Source organism: Gigantopelta aegis, chromosome 2 (assembly GCF_016097555.1).
Source record: "Gigantopelta aegis isolate Gae_Host chromosome 2, Gae_host_genome, whole genome shotgun sequence".
Classification (NCBI taxonomy): Eukaryota; Metazoa; Mollusca; class Gastropoda; order Neomphalida; family Peltospiridae; genus Gigantopelta; species Gigantopelta aegis.
Genome location: NC_054700.1, coordinates 22590698 through 22611840, shown reverse-complemented (window position 1 = coordinate 22611840; position 21143 = coordinate 22590698). Strand labels below are relative to the sequence as shown.

The 21143-nt window shown below is 32.5% G+C and overlaps 2 protein-coding genes across 2 annotated transcripts in view; one reads left to right on the top strand and one right to left on the bottom strand.

The window, feature by feature from the left end:
• LOC121382752 (putative molluscan insulin-related peptide(s) receptor) overlaps positions 1-11158 on the top strand; it is an 84804-nt gene extending 73646 nt beyond the window's left edge. The window contains exon 25 of the mRNA XM_041512333.1: positions 537-11158. Within this exon, the coding sequence (XP_041368267.1) occupies positions 537-1077 (541 nt within the window). The 3' untranslated portion in view covers positions 1078-11158. The remainder of the gene's footprint in view (positions 1-536) is intronic.
• Positions 11159-16721: 5563 nt separating this feature from the next.
• Positions 16722-20753, bottom strand: LOC121377487 (iron-sulfur cluster co-chaperone protein HscB-like). The gene is made up of 2 exons (XM_041505501.1): positions 20087-20753; positions 16722-17471 (listed from the first exon to the last, which is right to left on the bottom strand). The coding sequence occupies exons 1-2, from the start codon at positions 20555-20557 to the stop codon at positions 17094-17096; spliced, it is 849 nt and encodes a 282-aa protein (XP_041361435.1). The 5' UTR covers positions 20558-20753; the 3' UTR covers positions 16722-17093.
• Positions 20754-21143: the final 390 nt, after the last annotated feature.

Below are 21143 nucleotides of genomic sequence, written 5' to 3'. Positions count from 1 at the left end.
AATGATTTTTGTTTTTTCTAAGGAGATTTGTATAATTATATATAAAAATCTCTACTAAGTGTCTTTGACGGCTAAGATAATAATCTTTCACAGTAAAAAAGACATAAATGCAATATATTAGATTCATTTGTTAAATACAGGACTTTCCCAGGCTCCCAAGATGGTGTTTTTGTTTCAGCAAGACAATACCAGCCTCGGTGGCATAGTTATTAAGACATTGTCCTTAAGGCTAGTAGATAGATGTGTATGATAGACCTGCTAAAATGTAGTACATTACATTCATCTTTTTGTGGTGTTTATTGTGTAAGTGAAGCATATATAAATGTATGATTAAAAAAATAATTACATAAATATATTAAACTGTGTATATGTGCACGTGTGTGTGTGTGTGGTGGTCATGTATGAGAGAGGAGGTGGGGGTAGAGAGCGATTGATTGATTGTTTGATCATGTATGTGAGATGATTATGTATGCAAGTGTGTTCTGTGCGTTCAGATTACTTGAACATAATAGTTTTCTTGTGGGTTTGTCTTGCAGTTATGAGATGATGTTGAAGTGTTGGCGATTTCGATACAAACAGCGACCGACATTCAAAGAAATCATTGAGGAACTTGTACCAGACCTCAATACGAGCTTCAAGGATGTGTCCTACTTCTTCAGCGACGAGAACAAGACTGAGGGGGCAGAGTTTGAACAACTTGGGAACAAGCATTTGGATCTTGACGACATTGATAACGACTCGGACCAACGTGAATACAACTTAGATATTAATGACGAAGTGAGAATACCGTTCATGTCCGCCGTGGACCCGGACGTGAGCAATATCGAGTCGCAGCGGTCACCCAACCGGAACGCGCAGCGCCCTAACACCGGCACGAATCCGTGCGAGTGTGTGCTGCTGGAGGAGATGGCCAACGGAAACAGAGACAGGTCGTCCCCCGTCAGTGCAACAGGCCAGACAAGCAGCGAGGGGGGCAGTAAGGAGAGCAGTAAAAGCAGTAATAGTAGTTACACGAGAATAAACGGTATGGCTAATGGTCACGTGCACATGCGATTGCCTCGCACGACGCAGTGCTAGCAGAGGCTTGTTTCTCTCAACCCGCCTACCCTACCATGTACAGGCAGGAAAAACAAATTGGCAACAAACCTATGTTTCTGATTTCCAGCTGGTGTCTTGTTGGGTATCACTGCTACTAACAGGAAACCTGTGGCGGGTTTCGTCTTAAAACAGTATGTCAAAATTACCAAATGTTTGATATCCAATAGCCGATGATTAATAAATCAATGTGCTCTAGTGGTGTCATTAAACAAAAATAAACTATCTTGTTGGCTTGGGTCCAGGTTTTTTTGGATGCGTTCTAAGTGCAGTATTGCCCCATTTTTAGTAGGGGGAGGATTATGTGTAGAGAGATCATATTATGTGGGGTTTAGGATTATTTTGATATAATTTAATTAGGATGGGTTAATGATATAAGGATATAATTGCATCAGGATGAAGTGGATTTAAGTAAACTGAATGAAGATTAAGTGGATCTGGATTAAGTAACGAATGTAAATTAAGTGTTGCAAGAGGGTGTGGATTGTGGGTGAACGTGTAGATTAAATAGGCATGAATTTATTGATGTAAATTAGGTGGATGAGGATATAGATTATAGATGAATGAACATGAATTATATACTATTAATATGGGTGAGGATTATATGGATGGTGATTAAATGTATGAGTATGCCACTTCTTCCTGTCATGTTATTTGGATGTTGTTGGTACGGCAAATAAAATCGGGTCTCCTATATTTTTGCCATTAAGTTTACCACTGGTAACCAGAAACTGCAGTTTGTCTTCTCCTGCCTGCTGAGTGAATGTGGAGTCATGTGACCTGTCTATATAAGCATGGAATAATATTTATTGAGTGAACTTGAATTCATAAACCATTAAATCGTGAACCTGATAGTCATATAGATGAATTCATGGACTGCGCAGCATGGATTTCTTCTTATTTTCATTTCTGGGGTGTTTTTTCCATGTTTTTTTTTTTTTTGTGGGAGGTTTTTCTTGCCTAACTTGGCTTGTTCTTTGATTAACATCTGGAAATGTTGGGGTTTTTCGTCGCTTGGAAACTTCTGTTCCCACTTTCAAGTGTACAGGATGAAAATGGAATGTGTGTTTTTTCCAGTTTAAAGTGCACAAGAAGATAGTGGAAATTTGTTGTTTTTCAATTCGAAGTGGAAACGAGGCAAATGGAATTTTATTTTTAAAATATAAAATGGACAGCAGACATGAAAAATTGTAAAAACAATTGACAAATTCCATTTACGATGATGATACCGACTCTGGCAGCACCTGTAGTGTTTGATTTAACGATGAATCTCTGTGTGGCAGAGAGAGGAAGGATACTTGTCTAATTTGATTTCTAGTGGAATCGCTCGCGTCTTATGTCGTACTGCTAGTAAGGTGTCCATGGACCATGAACATCATCACCTTGTTTACTCAACATACAAGCCGATGAATAATAGGAACAGATCTCAGAGTGGTTTGAATGTGGTTTTTTTTTTAAAGGTGTTGCTACGGTTTCTCTGCCTCTGTTGATAAATAACAGGTTTGTTGACAATTTTATTGCGTACACTTGTTTTCCACTGAAGACGGCTCCAGAATCGTGCTTGTGTGGAACGGAAAACAATAGAAGTGAGCATAAACCATCATTTTATGGTGTGACTGTTTTCAAGTGTGGAGAGTAAGACATCTATATACTTATGAATATGAGATACAAATGATGATTTATGCACAAATTGCATCTTTTTTCAAATCTTTCTGAAGTCATTTTTAAAACTATATTTTAAATTGGCCAAACTCAGCTTAACAATTTCAAGGTGGTGATTTTGATATTTACATTTTTAAAAGTGATTTGAGCATGTATTTTATTTTTTATTATTGTCAGTTTAAGCTGAGACTTGAAACATTTTTAACATCTTATCCATATCTGGTTTACACGATCAGTGAAATTACTATCATTGTTTTTTTTTTATCTTCTTGGTACTCCAAGAGTTCCAGCATGTCATGTCATTTCCCATTCATAACAAAAGGATTTTTTTCCCCAAATGTCTTTTTAATTATTAATTAATTTGAAAACTGTTTAACTTAATAATTGCTGATTTTACTTTGCAAGTCAAATAAATAAAATACAAAATTGTTTTGATTTTACAAAATGTTTATTTATTTTATTTTGTCTTTATGGCACATTTATGTCCATGACTAAAATGTTGGTAGCTTGAAAATATGTAGCTACTGAATTTACCAGTATACACACAAGTAGCATAGATTGTGGTCGTCATATAGGTTAAATATTGTTCAGGGATATGTGTAAGTAACATGACAGTTGTAATACAAATCTCAATTGATTATTCCTGATCTGCTACTTGAACTCATTTCCATGCAGTATGATAGACAGTTGTCATTTGAATAATTAATAGCTCAATATAACATTTGATGATCCAGTTTCACAGTTCATCCTGTATTACATACACATGTATTCCTAAACTAACATAATTATTTGGCAAAAGTATTGAGATACAAATACATGTATTTACATCAACATAGTGTTATTTTATAAGCAGTTTTAGCCAAAATTGTGTTGTTAATGTGTAGGGTTTTCTTTCTTGTTTGAAACATAAATAAAATTATTAAAAGGCCCAAATACTAAACTACATCTAAGTCTGCAGACATGCTTATGTTTGATGTCTAAAATCAACTTGTTCCAAACTGAAATATTTACATTAGATATTAGATTTTTTGTAGTCCTTTCTTATGTAGTTTTGTTTGAAGGCACATGACATGCTGAATAAGGTATCGTATTATGGTGGTTCAAAGATTAGTCTATTAACTGATTTTAAAAAATAAACACATTTTAACATAATTTTCTAGAGAAGTTTTTTTTTATGTTTAGAAAATAACAATTGTCATGGAATGTGGAATTGATGTTACAAATTTTGTAGCAATTTCGTAATTAGTCACTGATATATATTGTGCGTGTACAGTGTACATGATACTGTGTTTAAGAGTTGCAGGCTAGCAAGGTGTTATTTCTTCTTAATACCCATCAGCTAGACAATTTCTTTGACATTAGCCTGTGATAAATGATATTTTCTAAACAACATCAAAAAGCCTCTCTGTTTATCACTTTTAAACTTCTTCTTTTTTAAACTTTTAAAAAATATTTTAAACTTTGAGAAAAGAAATAGTTTTTAACTGAAAATTGATGCTATTTATGTGTATACAAATATATGAATGTTTTGCTGTATTTGTTTTTGTTTTTTAAAAAGTCCAATTGTAATCCGTGGTGTCCTATTGTATTTATTTTTGAGAGAGAATCAAACCTTGTTCATATTCATTGTTTTCATCGTCTTGTTCTTGTTCTCATTTTGTCATCGTGTTTTAGTTTCTCATCAGTTCTACAGAAGTATTGTGTAATTTTGTAGAAAAAAACACAATTACTTCAAAACAACCAAGGACTGAAGTTAAACACATGAGAATGAAGATAAGTTGTATCTTGTATAGAAAATACCATTACTGGAAAAAATATGTATTGCTGTGTGAAAGTCTGTGTAGTTCGTCATTTGTAAATTGTCAGTAATGAACGGAAACTGAAAATGATACGGGTATATTATCATAACTGTTTCAGTTATATCTATAAGATAAACTGATTACTGTACACATCATAGGGACTCTGAACATAAACATGCCTTGACAAAAACATTACCTTAAACAAATTATCATTATAAATATTTTGGCAAATCACATTGTTATTGCCATATATATATGTATTGGAAGTGTGGGTTGTATTTTTGTTTAGGTTTTTTTACTTTTATGTTTCTATATTAATGGTTGAAAGATACCTATTTGACTGCATCAGATATTGACCAATATGATCTGATTTCAGTATGAATAAATAATGAATTGCATATAATGTATTAGTATAAATTTAAAGCATCCTTTGCTGTTTGGCCTGTTGTGTAGATAATAGACTTCAATCTTGCATTTCAAATGACTAGTTAATTGCAGAGTAAATTCTGTTTTTAGTTGTGGTTTAGTTATTTAAATGCTACACCCATATTCTTTTAACTATAGGAAAATAGTATCTTACTTTCATGCATACAGCTACAGTGTACATGTATTACCTGTTAGATCAGATAAATAACAATTTCTCAAATTGTGATAATTGTTTTTTGTTTAAATTCTACCTCTTGTTTGTTCGTCTACAAAATAAATAATATAGTTTTAAAATCATGTTGTTAGATATACAGTTTTATAGAGATATTTTAACCTGGCAGTTGTTAAAAAAAGTTTTAAGAATAAAGTTTCTTTCTTCTAAAGTTAAATAAAATATTACAATTTGTTACACAGGTAAATAAATTACATGGATATATATTTTTATTGACTTAAATATTTTTTAACCATATATCATGTAGTCCGCATATTTGCATTATATCCATATCTGCTTTTTAAAAACATTTCCTGTTGGTGATACCTTGGCTAAAAATAGTCAAAATTGTCATAATAAAATGTCAGAAAACAACAAAATCAACTTTTAAGCATTTGTTTTCAGAACCATCTTTATTTTTATTATAATTTTTATTTTTTGTGATCTTTATGTCAGAGATTCAAAGGGTTCACTGCAAAACACTATTGTGAAGATTAAAGTGCATTTGTGTTTATTTATAAATCATTGTAAATATATATTTAGATCAGAGGGTTAAAAAAAATCTAGACAAATATTGTCTTAATACATTTTACTTGTATAGTGCAGTGTAAATTGTGAATGGCACAAATTTTACTCATAGTGGTTAATATGAAGTTGTTACTGCAGTCATTTTGTTTGGAGATTTTGTTTTTAAAAAATATTTCTTAAATAATTTAGGAATCTAAATTGATATTGGATATCTCTTTGTAGATATATTTTAGCATTCAGCCATTTAGATTTATTTTAAGACTTGTTTTTAAGGTTAATTTTTTGTTTTGTCTTAAAAGTTGTGATTTTTACCTGTTTTAAGAATGTTTTCATTAGCATAAACTTTATATGCTAGAGTGTTTTCATTGTTTTAACAACATATATACCATGATTTTTTTTCATGTAGACCCAACATTGCATATTTTATTTTTAGAACACAACTCGGATGGGCTTTATTGGCAAAGTATGTTTTGAAAATTAAAATATACATTCTTTTCTCTTTACTTTTTAGGAGAACGAAATGAAATGTTGACATAACCTTTACTTTTTTGTGAAGTATGTCTGTCATAGGCAAAATTGTGTGTGTGTGCATGTGTGCGTGCCTGTGTGTGTGTGTGTGTGTGTGCACACGCATGTGCGCGTGTGTCCTTGTGTGTGTGTGTATGTGATCTCTAAATAAGTAAAAGCAGACTTGTCATGAGCATAGATTCCTACCAGATTCTTTGCTGCATCTATTACAAGTAGAACCAATGATATATAGAGACGAGGCAGACATTTTTGCCTTGTTGAATCCATGGTCAGGACCTTAATTCTAATTCCACATCATACTGGAAATGATACATTTACATGTCTTAGAATAATTGTCATGATCATCATCATTATTGTCATTGTGGTTTATCACCTTCATCATCATCTTTGTGTTATTGTGATATATTAAATGTGAGTATAAATGTCCTTGGTTGATGTCATTGTCACCAATTTTGTTTGTTTTGTTTTTAGTTTAGATTTATTGGCATCTTCTTCATGTGACATTGAACTCTTTTTTTTTTTTTGTGTTGTGTTGAGTTCATCTATATTAATAATTATTAGGTGGAAAGTGACCGTCCAGTTTTTTGTCTTTACTGCGATAATAGTCGCAAACAGGTAAGATGTATGTTTTACCTGTCCAGTGTTAAGAGATAGCATTCACTTGAGCATTTATACCCCATTCCAGCCTTTAATAGAAGTATATCGCATCAATATTGTTTGGTTTTATCTGCAACTTGTAAAAACAATGGTGAAAATATAGATAAAATAGCAATGCTCATCCATAGTGAAGAAAGTCATTTTCTGAACAGAGTTTGATGTTATGTTTTCTTGCCATGCACACATCCTTCAAAAGGCTCTGAATATTGGAGACAGATTAACAAAACATCAAAAGAATTGAGTACGTCAAGTGAAATTAAATTATTGACAGAAAGCGATTTTAGTATAGGTCAGTACAGGGTATAGGTCTATTTAAATGTGGTGATATCAGGTTTCTTCTCTCATTTACTAGACCTAGTGTCCAAATGACCATGTATGAGTGAGCTGGGATGTCGATAGTTCTTTAGGTCCACATTAAATGTTTGTGTTTACTCTTAAGACATTAAACATGTTCACAGATTTCATTTCAACTTATTTTTGTGTTTATATCCAATTAAGGTTCAAGCATGTTGTCCTGGGCACAGACCTCAGCTATCTGGGTCTGTCTGTCCAGGACAGTGGGTTAGTTGTTAGTGAAAGAGCAGATGGTGTAGTGATCTTACACCTACCCATTGAGTCGTTAAAACTCTCTGGGTGGGAGCCGGTACCGGGAGTCCACAGATTAAACAAATCATGAGTAGACCAACATCACTAGTCACTTGCAAGTATGCACTGTCAAATATTGAGAGGGGCTGGGGTGTCATTCATGAGTTTAAGAATTCTTTCTCTTTCATTCACTTTGTTTTTGCGTATAGTTTTTGAGTTGACACTATATTACGACAAATGTTTTCAGATTATCTCACCATCTAATGTTTGTTCTGATTACTCCTACTAGGTAAAATGGTCTAAACATTTCTGTAAATGTTTCTTGTTTGTTTTTTTGCGTTTGTGGTACAAATTCAAAAATGTTTTCATTTTGGCAAAATAATGTTCACGCTGTTACCAGTGAATCTTAAGTGAGATTTAGAACACCATTGATTTACTGTAGCAAGTAGTATATTACAAAAGGAATTTAAATTGTCTTTCATAGGCAGTAGAGCTATTACATTCATCTTGTACCTGGTATATACTACATGCATTTAATAATATAATTACCTTGGTTAACACAGTTGTGAAAAGACAAAATTAACAAAACAAAAAAATCATGTCTTTGGTCCAAAACAAGTAATTATTTTTCGAAAAAAGATTTATGTTAAATAATTTTGCCATTTAGTCTGTTATAATCTTTTGTTAACGAAAATATACATGATTAACATGAGTATTGATTCAAACCTGAAAAATAATCACATTTAGTATTATTATAGTTAAGGAGGTATTCACTTGTAAGATCCAGTAGTAATTACTGTTGGTTATCACATACGATATAAAAATCACATTTAGAAATGTTTTCTCTTTTTTTATTTTATTTTATTACTGGGTATTATAAATGCATTAATAATTGTGTTTAGCATCTTGTTATTAAATGTTGGTCTACACTCAACACTATGATACAACATGAAATTTTTAGTCTGTGGAATTATATGACATGTATATCAAAGGGTTAATATATTGTTACTACACTAACATACAGGTAAAATAAAATGACATTAGTTTCAGCAAAGAAAGTGCCAATGGAAACTTTGATAGGTACATGGTCATTATACATAACATTACATAAAATGAATAATGAATCAACATGCCAGAATATACTTATTAAACATTAAATTACTGCTTTAGTTGACTAAATACATGTACACTATCAAATATATTCTCTGCTGGCCTACATTGGTGGAGTTTCATACTTACACACTCAGTGTTTGCTTACACGGATTTATAAAATCATGTAATCGGACCAAGGAAAATATGTTAAAGTTTTTTTTTTTACATTATTGTTTTATTACTGATTATGGGGTGGGGGTGTCTTTTTTTTCTTCTTTTAAAAAAAAAATCATATAGTTGAAAGCAGAGAGAAAACAAATGGCCAGGACAATGGAAACCAAATTTATATTTGATTTAAGATATTTTAGTTTCAGTCCTATATGGTGATTTTGTACAGCAGTGTCATTACACAGGTTTTCAGATAGATCAGGTAGTTATCAGGGGTTTTTGTAAAATATTATTGTACACCAACTGTAGACTGTAAAGCATTGGAAGTTTATTGTAAATCCCAAACTTGAAGAATAAAATGAATTGACATTAATTCAATAGGCCAGTCTGCATATGTTACACAGACCAAAATATCATCTGTTACAATTTTAGTTCCATCCTGTACCAGTGTAAAAAAAGAAAAGAAAAAAAAAGATTAGGCCTAGACTAAGACCATTTATATAAGATTGGGAAATGTTTAGGCCCCTCACACACACACACCCGGTTATTGGCCGTGTAAATTAAAAGTCCCCTTCTTACCGGCTTGTGACCTCTGACAAAACCCCAGATAAGTAAATTTTTTCATTTTAAAGATGTGGATTGGAGTAGAAGGTTGTAAAATAGTGATGTTTAATGTCTTATCTCAAATAAAAACAATTTTCATTGATAAGCCAGTATTTAGACAGAAATGAAATGTTGTAATTTATGAGAAAACCTTTAAGGAAGGAATTGTATATAGCATTCAACTAGGTTATCATGTGACTGGGGCAAGATCAGATTTCTTACTGAATTAAGAGGAGTATATCATGAAACTATTGGACTTGTGTAGAAAAACATCTTCTCCTTGTTTCATTTTCATCTTTGTTTTTCATCATGTGTTTGCCAAGTGTTCCCTGTTACAATCCAGATGGATTCCAGTGATGTATCATGTTGAAATCCATGGATATTCCCGGAATCATGTCACAAATGGAAACATAGTTTTAGAACCATCACTCATCTTTTCTTTTTCTTCTGATATTAATAAGGGTTAACCCTTTTGTTCTCCAAGCACTTATTAGTCATTTTTCACTTTTTAATCTTTCTTCTTTTTGTTTTAATTGTAGAACTTTGGAAAAATTGTCAAAATAACTTAAATACATTTAGATTTTTTCATTTACCTACTGTATTTTGTTAAACTATCATAATTTGATTGTAACGAGTCACAGGTCCTGAATATTACAAATGAAAACATCTCCTGTTGAAGATTGTTTTAATCAGTGAACTATTGGTTTTATTTTTAATATAATTCTTACTGTTCTACCATTAGAATTATAAGATGTCACAGACATCACTTTTTGTGATAGCAGCAGAGCGTTTAAAATTTTGGTTTTATCATTTGTATTTTAACAAGTTTTAATTAGTTGCCTCTTTTATGTAGTATTTAAACCAACTGAAAAACATATAGTTCATACTTTCATTGTAAGTTGCATCATAACATATTAAAGGTCATAATATACAGACATGTTATCACAAAAATTTATAAACACAATTATGCCAAAACCTTTTAATTTAGAATTAATTAAAAAGCAGATGTTTTAGTCTTAGAAATCAATTCAACATCTTGCTTTAATAAACCAGTATGGGGATTTTGCTCCAACATTAATAATCATACATAAAGTGATAAACATTGTTATAATATATTCCACCCCAAAAGAACAGCAAGTCATGTTCAAAACTAAATTTTCAGTTCCAGATTTAAAGCTCGACAGTAGCTTTAAATACTTGTACTAATTTCAGTGGTTTTTTATTTTTAAAGCTGGATTCAAATAAGAAAAAAAAAAAAAATCATGCAGAGTAATAATAATAATAATTTATTGAATATTCAATAATCATCCATTTTAATAGTATTATAGACACTAGACATAAGTAGTTCCAAAATATTACAAATAATGTTCAAAAATGTTAACCCGGATTTTAGTATGCAGCTAGAATGCAGATGGTTATTGGCTAGCTCCATAATTAGCGTACAGAACTTACATTGTACATACAATCAACATGTTATCATGTTGGACATTGCTATTGACGTCCATTATTGTTTCATATGCGTACCGAGAAGTAATGTGTACAATTGTTTTTGTTTGATAATGTCGATGAAGATTCCCTGTGTTGTGTCGATATTGTCAGCATCTCTTGCTCTCTCTCATTGGTCTGGTTGTTATATCTTTGTGCATGTTATTTGATAAGTTCTCTCATACTGATCAAGAACCTTAGGTTATGTGTACATCTCATTGTCCATGAAAAATACATTGCAAAAAAAGAAATTTTTTTTTTGTAGTGCATCTGTATATAAAAATGATTGCATATACATGTAAATAAACCTGGAAAGACATTCAGATGTTTGTTGTATTTTTTATTATTATTCTATCATTTTAATAGATGTATAGTGCTTTAGAACGTTTAAAAGTCTGTGCTGCCTTCCCGCAAGCTCAACTACAGATTTAATAAAGTAATCGTAAAGATCCAAGTGTTTGCCTTTGATGAAAATCATAAAATACACAAAAAATGTTAGTGGTCGTATAGAAAGAAAAGAAGTTGCACAGTAAGCCCCTATTTTTTAAAAACTTAAGTTTTCTGGATTTTTTATCCTGTTATTTTCATATCTAAATCAGTGGCTTGTTCCATGCTATAGCCCAGTTAATTAAATGCAAACCCAGTTCATAGAAAACATCTTGGGGCTCTTCCAAAAACAGTTGTCAGGTAAGAGGGACAAGGCTCTTTCTTTAGTACCCATTAGTGTTGGCAAGGCTCTTTCTTTAGTATCCATTAGTGTTGGCAATCTGTTGAATTTTATCATCAACCATCGGTTGTTAATAGGTTTTCACTGACCAATCTGCTTTCCATTACACAATTGGTTAGAATTATATGAACACATGGTTTTTAATTACAGGCACCTGCTGTCATGCTTAATGGGATACCCTACAAATTGCTAATTTTACCTTTCATAACTTTAAATATTATTTTAATTTTTGACAGGTCGTATTATGGTATCTAATAGCCAAAGATTAATAAATCAATATGCTCTAGTGATGTCGTTAAACAAAACAAACTTTAACACAGAGTTGCATACCACAAACAACAATATACAAAACATAATTTAACAGTTTATTGAAGATCATGTTAGGACAGCTTGAGGTAAGCCAAAGTTGTAAATGATTGCATATGTGTATATAGTAAAAATGAGGGTACACATATACATAGTAAAAATACACAATTGTTAGTCTTAATAAGATAAGATTATGCAGTGTTCTAGCTAGCAATATATGTAATGTATTAAAACCATTTATCCTATAACTTGCCCATATTATCCATGTCATAAACCCATCTGATGTTCTGGAGTATTAAACCATTTAATAAATTTATTGCTGTCGATGGATTATTTGTTTGCAAGCCAACAAGGACATACACTTGAGTATAACATTTTGATAATATTTAGCTGAAGTGCTAATTAACTAATAAATATTTTATTAAAATGTTATTTCAGAAATGTTAAAGAATAAATAGAATGTTAATCGTGTTTTTGTAATATATAAAATATCATTCAACTAGGTGTAGTTGATTGATATTTGTCTTGGCAGAACCTTGACAAATACCTATTAACATAGACTTTGTTGATATTTTTTATGTTAATAAATATCCATAAAACGGTAAAACTCTGGAATTGGTTTAGCCCCAACCTCTCGAGCAACCTCCCATTCACATATTTCAGGAAAAGTATACGGGATATAATTACACATAAGACCTAAATGTGTATGTGTGTACATGCACAATAAAATTCAGGACATACCAGAATTAATAGAATTTAAGATAAAATATTTTTTTGAAACCTAGAAAATGACTTCATTTTTAAAACAAATTCCATAGGTCATATTATATTTTAAATACTTGTATATTACAAACAATGAGGTGAGTACATTTAATTAAGTAAAATGAAGTACATTGTAAAGGCACTATTTTCCATTTTTGTGTTGAAATCTTACTCCAATGATTTAACAAATAAACATAAGTGCACAAACAATAGCTTTCTGAATATCTTCATTTCTTAAGTTGTGGCCCTCATTAGTATATATATATATATATATATATATATATACATGTATATTATGGACATTTATTATACATGGGGCACTCGTAAGCAGTTCAATAAAAATCATTCATTCGTAAAACGAACAATATTATTGGATTATTTATTGCTTACAAACCAATGACTGTCAGTACTATAATATATTATATATGATGTTATGATTTGGCAAAGATACAAAATGATGTCACATAGTTTACAAGAGTGCATTTATGCCTCTCAAGTTTTATTGTTAAATTTGAAATATAATGTTATTTTAATACAATTCATTACAGATTTACACAATAAATAGAACTTTTTTCTTTTCAAATTATCAGTGAGTGTGAATAAAATACATGCACAAAGTGATAGCAATACTCATAATAGTATGTAAAATGGTTTCTAATATTTCCATGTAGAGATCGAAAGTAAAAGGATTTTACAGAAAAAACAGCTGAGGTATTGAATAGAATAACAAAACTGGTACCAGTTCTTATCAAATTTATATCCCTCGTGAAATAATTTTCATTTGTCAACAAGTGAACATTATTTCACTCTGGACAAATTTTCTATAACAACTGGTAACTTGTTTATTAACCTCTTTGTACATTTACATGGTATACCAGGCCCTTGTATTGGCTAGAATAAAACCAAGTTTAACTATTATTAAAGTACATGTACGGTATACTGGCTTGGAGGCTGATTTAAGTTGAGAGTCTTGGAATTTCATCAGAGATCATCCGTGTTCACCTGGAGAGACTCTTCACTAGTTTTATTTTAAATATATATTCAATATACATCTTGCTTATCTAAAATCTATACTCAAACTATATATATATATATATATATATATATATATATATTTATCATTTGGACTTTAGGAATAATTATCAGTACAATTAAAATTTTCCATGACTGGATTATGCACGGTTTAAGCTGTCGTTCACCAAATTGCCAAATGTGATTTAAAGTTGAATTTGGTGAATATGTCATTACCAATTCGACAAAAAGCTAATTTAAAAACTGTCGTTTGTAAGTGATAGCTAAAAAATTTTTAATCTGTTTAGTTCCATGTTACTTTAATTTGGATACAGATTTTTTTTATCAAATTTGCCAAATTAATTTTTGGTGACCAGCTTAAACCCTAATTATGAATTTCATAATCTTTTATCACATAGTAGAACCAAAGTGATCAATTTTCGATTATATAAATCAATGAGTGATCCATCGCTAAACTGCACAATGTATCATCTGAACTGTCATTTAACTTGTGTCAGTTACATAAATTTAAATTCATGCAAACTGCCAATGGTAACTGTCATTAAAAAATTAAAAGTTGAAAACTTAGGATCACCGGAGTTTTATTCACATATTGAAACTGAAAAATACTCACAGCAAAACCACTCTGTTTACAATACAAGTACATGAGTGTTAGGATTAGGTAACTGACCGGTTACACAAATATAATTTAGGTAACTGAACAATTGAGGTAAAATTTATGTCAACAAACTTCCTGTTGTCTAAAATTTAGAAATATTATCCCCTGCACATTCCCAATTAGAGAAGGTCTTCGACTACTCGAGATCAATTTCTGTGTACTACTTGTATATATGCATTTATAATACACAGATTTCTACTATAAAAAATTTAAAAAGTTTATAAATAAAATCAAAAAGTGGCATATAACATACATAGTACATGTCAAGGTTTCTGTCATTAAAATAACTCAAAGGGTTAAAATTATATAAAATAGTGGCCAAATACAAACATCAAAGGGGTTAAACACCAAATTGGTCTGGGGATAGCACCCTAACAATTTTGATTAAAAAAGGTTAGGAATTGACACATTTTACTTGCAATTAAGACAAACTGAATATTACAAATAAAATGGGCATAATGTCAACATGCTACTCTGCACAGTTGAAAAGGATACTGTAAATCTGAAAATATTAGCGATCTTAAAATTTAGTGAAATCCAAATACATGTAAGTGACATATTAGCGACATAGAACTTTAGCGAGGTCATCATATCATTGTCAAAAACTAAAAAACTAATAAGCTTAAGTTGTAGGATCAGCTGAAATAACGTTTTTGACAAATCTTGACGTTATGCAGCTTATATAGACATCTTGAATTTAGTAGAAAATTGCAGTGATGTGCATGCTGACTAACTATTATTGTTTGCTATCCTTTTTATTTAATCAACAGCATATAACCATTGATGTGCCTTAAGTTAATCACAGACAAAACAATCACACAAAAGGTTTTTGGAACAGTCTGTTGTATGTCTCTTTAAATTTAGCGTCATGAAATATTAGCGTTTTGTATGGCCTCGCTAAATGTGCTAATATTTTATGTTAGCTAACATTTCCTGATTTACAGTATTTAATTATCCCCACACTCCCAATTCAAGGATGGGATCAGTCCCACGTTTGGATGAAACCTTGCTTGTATATGTATATTTTATTTTTATTTTAATCACGGTAGGCCACACCACCGTGACCAAGACCATGCTTGTTGCCCCTTACCAGTGGTTCTTAAACTAGGTGTACGAAGGGTCTCCGGAAAATAGCGTAGAAAAGAATCAAGAAAGCTATATGTATGTAAAATAAGGCCAGTTTTAACTTGTTTGCCAAACTTTAAGATCGCAAAAATAGTTTTAAAATACTGAACATCAAAGAAATGCAAATAAGGGTTTTAGGTACTTTATAATCAGACTTGGTTTACTTGATTACCAACACTGTGAAATAACTGTATCAACCAGTAATTCAGTTCAAATGAGGGTTTTAGGTACTTTATAATCAGACTAGGTTTGCTTGATTACCAACACTGTGAAATAACTGTATATCAACCAGTAATTCAGTTCAAATGAGGGTTTTAGGTACTTTATAATCAGACTAGGTTTACTTGATTACCAACACTGTGAAATAACTGTATATCAACCAGTAATTCAGTTCAAATGAGGGTTTTAGGTACTTTATAATCAGACTAGGTTTACTTGATTACCAACACTGTGAAATAACTGTATATCAACCTGTAATTCAGTTCAAATGTCAATATGTTAATGATACAGCTGAATATTATATTCACATTTCCTTTGCAGCAAACATTTTGTTTTCAAAAGCTTGATTAGCAATATTTCTAGTTAATTGAAAATTGATTAGCAATTACTGTTTAATATTTTAAAATTGTGTAGTGATCTCTGAAATTTGCATACCGATAAAAAATCGCAATGCGATACTTTGCAAAATACGGATAGAGAATCGCAATGCGATACTTGACAAAATGTTCCCTGCTTTGGTGTTCAATATACATTTGCCAAACTGCTACTTTGACAATCCACATGGTTAACAAGTCTCTACTTTGTAAACGTACACTTTACAAACATAATTAGCTAAATTGCTAACATTATTTTCTGGCCAACTTTAATACTGAGAAAAGAGGGATTCAATTAAAGATCAGTCATTGAGCAAGGGCAGACCAAATATCAAGATCATTACAAACCATTACAAACCATTGCATTTCACGGACAATCAAATTCTGATACCAAAGCATGAATAATACTTTGAGCGGATTCAAAACAAACATGCGACACATCCATAAAAACATTAAATCTGAAAACATACAAACTCTCACCTAAAATTATTTGACTTTTCTGTACCAACACAAACCTATCCAAAACCAGAGGTGGATCTAGGGGGGGGGGGGGGGGGGGGGGGGGGGGGGGGGGGGGGGGGGGGGGGGGGGGGGGGGCCTAAATTTTGCGATAGTTCTAATTTTATTATATATTAATTTTTTATTTTTTTTTACGATCTCCCTCCAAACCTCCCCAAAAGTTCCCTTGGTATTCCACCTCATGTCACTGGGGCCCCCCTAAATGGATTTTCTGGATCCGCCACTGAAAACAGATATTTTACCCGAGTATTAAATAAAACAAACAAATAAAATACTATAACTGATGTGCAATCTGAGCAGGTCTAAATATAACCTCAAAAGACTTAAATTAAATGCTGCCTCAAACATATAATTTGCCTTTTTCCCCAGATTTGTTTAAATGCAAAGCTGATTAATACAAGTACAAGTAGTTAAAACCAACAAATATGTACACTCATAAGATTTTTTTTGATTTTTATTTTAGAAAACTACAATCATCCATACAAAACATATTTTAATAATATTTCTGGCTGAGATTAACTTCTTAAAACATCTATATCATCAGCTGCCTGTAATACTGTTTGATTTTATCACGGACATTTATATAGTACTGATATTTCACTACATTCGGCTTGGCACTCTTATAGTCGTGCCTACGAAATGCTTCTGACATCTTTTTCAAAGTGAGCTCAAGTTGCTCCAAAACCTTTTTCTCCAAGCTGTCTACTTCTTCTACTTGTGTCGCTTCAGCAAGAGCTTCATTCAATTCCATGATTTCATTGAGGAATTCCAAATTTCGCACTTCCTCTTCCTCTGTAATGGAGTGGTTGTGTAAATCCAGCAGGTAGATTGCTCGGGGGAGGGGTTTCGACAACGTGGTGTATGCTTTGTTGATCAGAGATGACTGTTTTTCAGCCAACTCCTTCTCCGTCTAAAAACAAATACAAAACAACAGTCCATGACAGATCAAAAATTAAATTGGAAAATGTTATGTATACTATTATAGAACTAAGAAGTTACAGTTGTACATATACTACTATAAAGTATATAGCATATCGCTGAACAAAAACTGGAAGACTCCTTTCAAAATGGGGTAGCCTAGTGATAACGCACTCACCTGATATGCTCTACATGCTTGGTCTAGGATCAATCCATGTTAGTAGGCCCATTGGGATAATTCTCGCTCCAGCCAGCCAGTGCACCATGACTGGCATATCAAAGGCTGTGGTATGTGCTATTCTGTCTGTGGGATGGTGCATATATGAAATTCCTTACTACTAGTGGCAAAATGTAGCTGGTTTTCTCTCATTACCAAATGTTTGACATCTAATAATTAATAAATCAATGTGCTCTAGTGGTGGTGTTAAACAAAACAAATTTTGACTTTTTTAGCCTTCCATTATAACCAACAAGACAGACAATTAAGTATTTTCTGATTTGTGCATATATATGAATCGAAAGAACAATGTACATGTATACTTTTTGCACAAATTTTCTAGTCATACAGTGTGGCAATGTTGATCAGTTGACTGGAGGTCATGACCTGCCAAAAAACCAACACAGCTCTGGCTTCAACTGCCTGTGTCATATTCGAATGGGTGATCCCAGACTCAACATGCTATCATGGCTTGGTAAAATGGTAAAAATATATATTAGATGTATACTAAAATACAAAAACATATTGTATACTAAAATACAAAAACATCAATAAAATGTTTTTGATAGACATATATATAATTAAATAGCATCAGTCAGGTTACCAGATTTCATTTCATTTCAACTTATTTTTGTGCTTATATCCAATTAAGGTTCAAGCATGCTGTCCTGGGCACACATCTCAGCTATCTGGGCTGTCTGTCCAGTACAGTGGGTTAGTTGGTTAGTGGTTACTAGTAGTGAGAAAGAAGAGGGTGTAGTGGCCATACACCTACCCATTGAGCCCTTAAGAACTCACTCTGGGTTGGAGCTGGTACTGGGCTGCGAACCCTGTACCTACCAGCATGTAGTCCGATGCTCAACCACTGCGCCACTGAGACTGGTAGGTTACCAGAAACACATTGTTTAAAGGCCTAAGTACACCAGGGGTGCAGAAATGAAAAATATTTAACTAGTCCGCTAGACCAGAACCTACTAAAATTTACTAGTCCACCAGACTTCCATTCTAAAGAACAATATATTACTAACAATATTATAGTATACAGTGTCTTCACGATGTATGTATGTATGTATGTATGTATATATATATATATATATATATATATATATATATATATATATATATATATATAGATCTATACATTGACAAAACATTATCAAGAACACTTGGTTTAGTGAACAAAATCATGTGGCAAACTAAATCAAAACGACAGATAGACCATCGGGACTGGTAGTTGCATTTTTTAACTCATCTAGAATTTTTACTTGCATATGGTGAGCGGATGAGTACTTTCTGCAGCCCTGTACACAAATAAATACTGTTACTAATTATACTTTAATTTTTGGATTACAAGTTTACAAGCTCTTTATATGGATAAAACATAGAGTACCCAAACCAAAATTTAACCCACCAAAACACCAATTTTTGGTCAAAAAATAAAGTGCTCACGTTTTCGTCTATCAATGTATCATGTCCAAAACATACCCACCAAAAGTTTAAATGTACTAATATTTTTGTCAAAATGTACCCATGCTTATACATTTTTAATAAAATATAAAATACTAACCCCACCATGATATAAACACTCGCCATTAGCGATATTTCTAATCAAGTGAAAATTGATTAGCAACTAAGTAATTTGTACTGGGTACGTTTTGATAAAAAACAAAATGGGTAGGTTTTGTTTTAGTGCGTTTTCACCATGATACATTTGTATGGGTACATTTTGACCATCTCCCAGTTTAAAAAAAAATTGGGATGTTTTGGTTTAAAGTCCGAACCAAGATAAATTACTCTCCTACCATTAATTACCATGGATTCCCCCAAATTTTGTCCAGACACAAATTGTGAAAAAACAGTAAAGTGACACAGTTTCCACATAACAGACTGTAACAGTGTCACCGATATCAACTTCGCTAAGATCGCATAGGGCAAATTACATGCAATTTTCTGTCATCTGCCATTTTGCTTGTTTATGGAACTCTTCAACAGGATGGATTGATATGACATAATCTAACAATGTCATGACATGCACTAAGGTATAATGCACTCATCATGATGTCAGATTAAGTATATCATATATTTAGGAGGCTTCCGCCCCTCTTCAAGAGTATACCACAAAAAAACACAATGGCAGATGGTAAAAAATTACATTGTTTGGTCCTAGGAGATCTTAACTAAGTTGATATCTAGGTGATATGGTTTCAGTTTAATATGTCGAATAAATGTTAATATAATGGCTTTTTTTTCACAATTTATGTTTAGACAAAAAGTGGAGAAAATTTAATGGTAAATACAGATAGGAGAGTAATTTATTGTAGTTGTTAACAATTTGGTTTGGACTTTAGGTACAATTTAACCAGCTGCTCTCTACATACATACATACATACATCAGATTTATTTTGATATTTGTCAGGGTGAAGTCTTTTCTGCAAATCAATCAGCATATGTGATAAATTCGCCACATCAACATCAAAACTCTCTTTCAACCCCATCAACTTGAAGAAATTGATGTCAGCTGGAGTTTGAACCACACCGCATTTACAAAAGAACAGCTCCAAATAGGGGTCTATTGATCGTCCACATTTCCAACATATTCGCTCAGGCAAAGCCTCGCAGCTGTGCAAGTACTTTCCAGTGGGCATCGACATAAAACCTCGTCCGCTTTGATTCAATTTCAAATGGTGTAAAATGTCACAGCATTGGTGTACATCTACGTTAATTTGCATGCCTGGCGTATATTTTTGGAATACTTGAATAAGTCTAGTCTGTGCAGCATTAACAAGTTTAGATTTTAAAAGACAGAGATGATCAGGACGTCGAAAAACACAAAATAACCTTACACCAATGGAGGCGGCCATGTTTACAAATGAATGTGTGGGAACGTCACGTGATTGCTATTCTTGTGATTATTTGACCGGCAGTCGTAACAGTTCTTATTCCCATTTATATCGGTAGAGCGCTCATCTGAGGCACTTGTGGTATAGGATCGAAGGCCATCGTTTTGATTCCGTCCCAAATAACTCTCCGTCTCTGTCTCTGTCTCCCTCTCCCTCTCCCTCTCTCTCTCTCTCTCTCTCTCTCTCTCTCTCTCTCTCTCTCTCTCTCTCTCTCTCTCTCTCTCTCTCTCTCTCTCTCTCTCCCTCTCCCTCTCCCTCTCCCTCTCCCTCTCCCTCTCCCTCTCCCTCTCCTCAACAATCTCTCCCAAAACAACTACGGTGAATGATTCTCCTACTTTTAGGCCGATAGATGTTACCCACATCGTGAAAAAAAAAAAAAAAAAAAACATTACAAGGACACAAATTCCAAATACTAGATGATAAACACGTCACCTATATTGATTTTGCTAAGAGTTCCTAGGACAAAAAAAAGGAGCTATTTTTCGCCTTCTGCCATTTTTTTTTTTTTAATGGAATACTCTTCAAGAGGGGTGGAAGCCTCCGAAGT

Coding starts and splice junctions, on each gene's coding strand:
- LOC121377487 (XM_041505501.1), bottom strand. CDS start 20,557: ATGGCCGCCTCCATTGGTGTAAGGTTATTTTGTGTTTTTCGACGTCCT. Junction 17,472..20,086: donor AATATCAAAATAAATCTGAT/GTATGTATGTAT, acceptor ATTTGTTTTTAG/ACGGAGAAGGAGTTGGCTGA.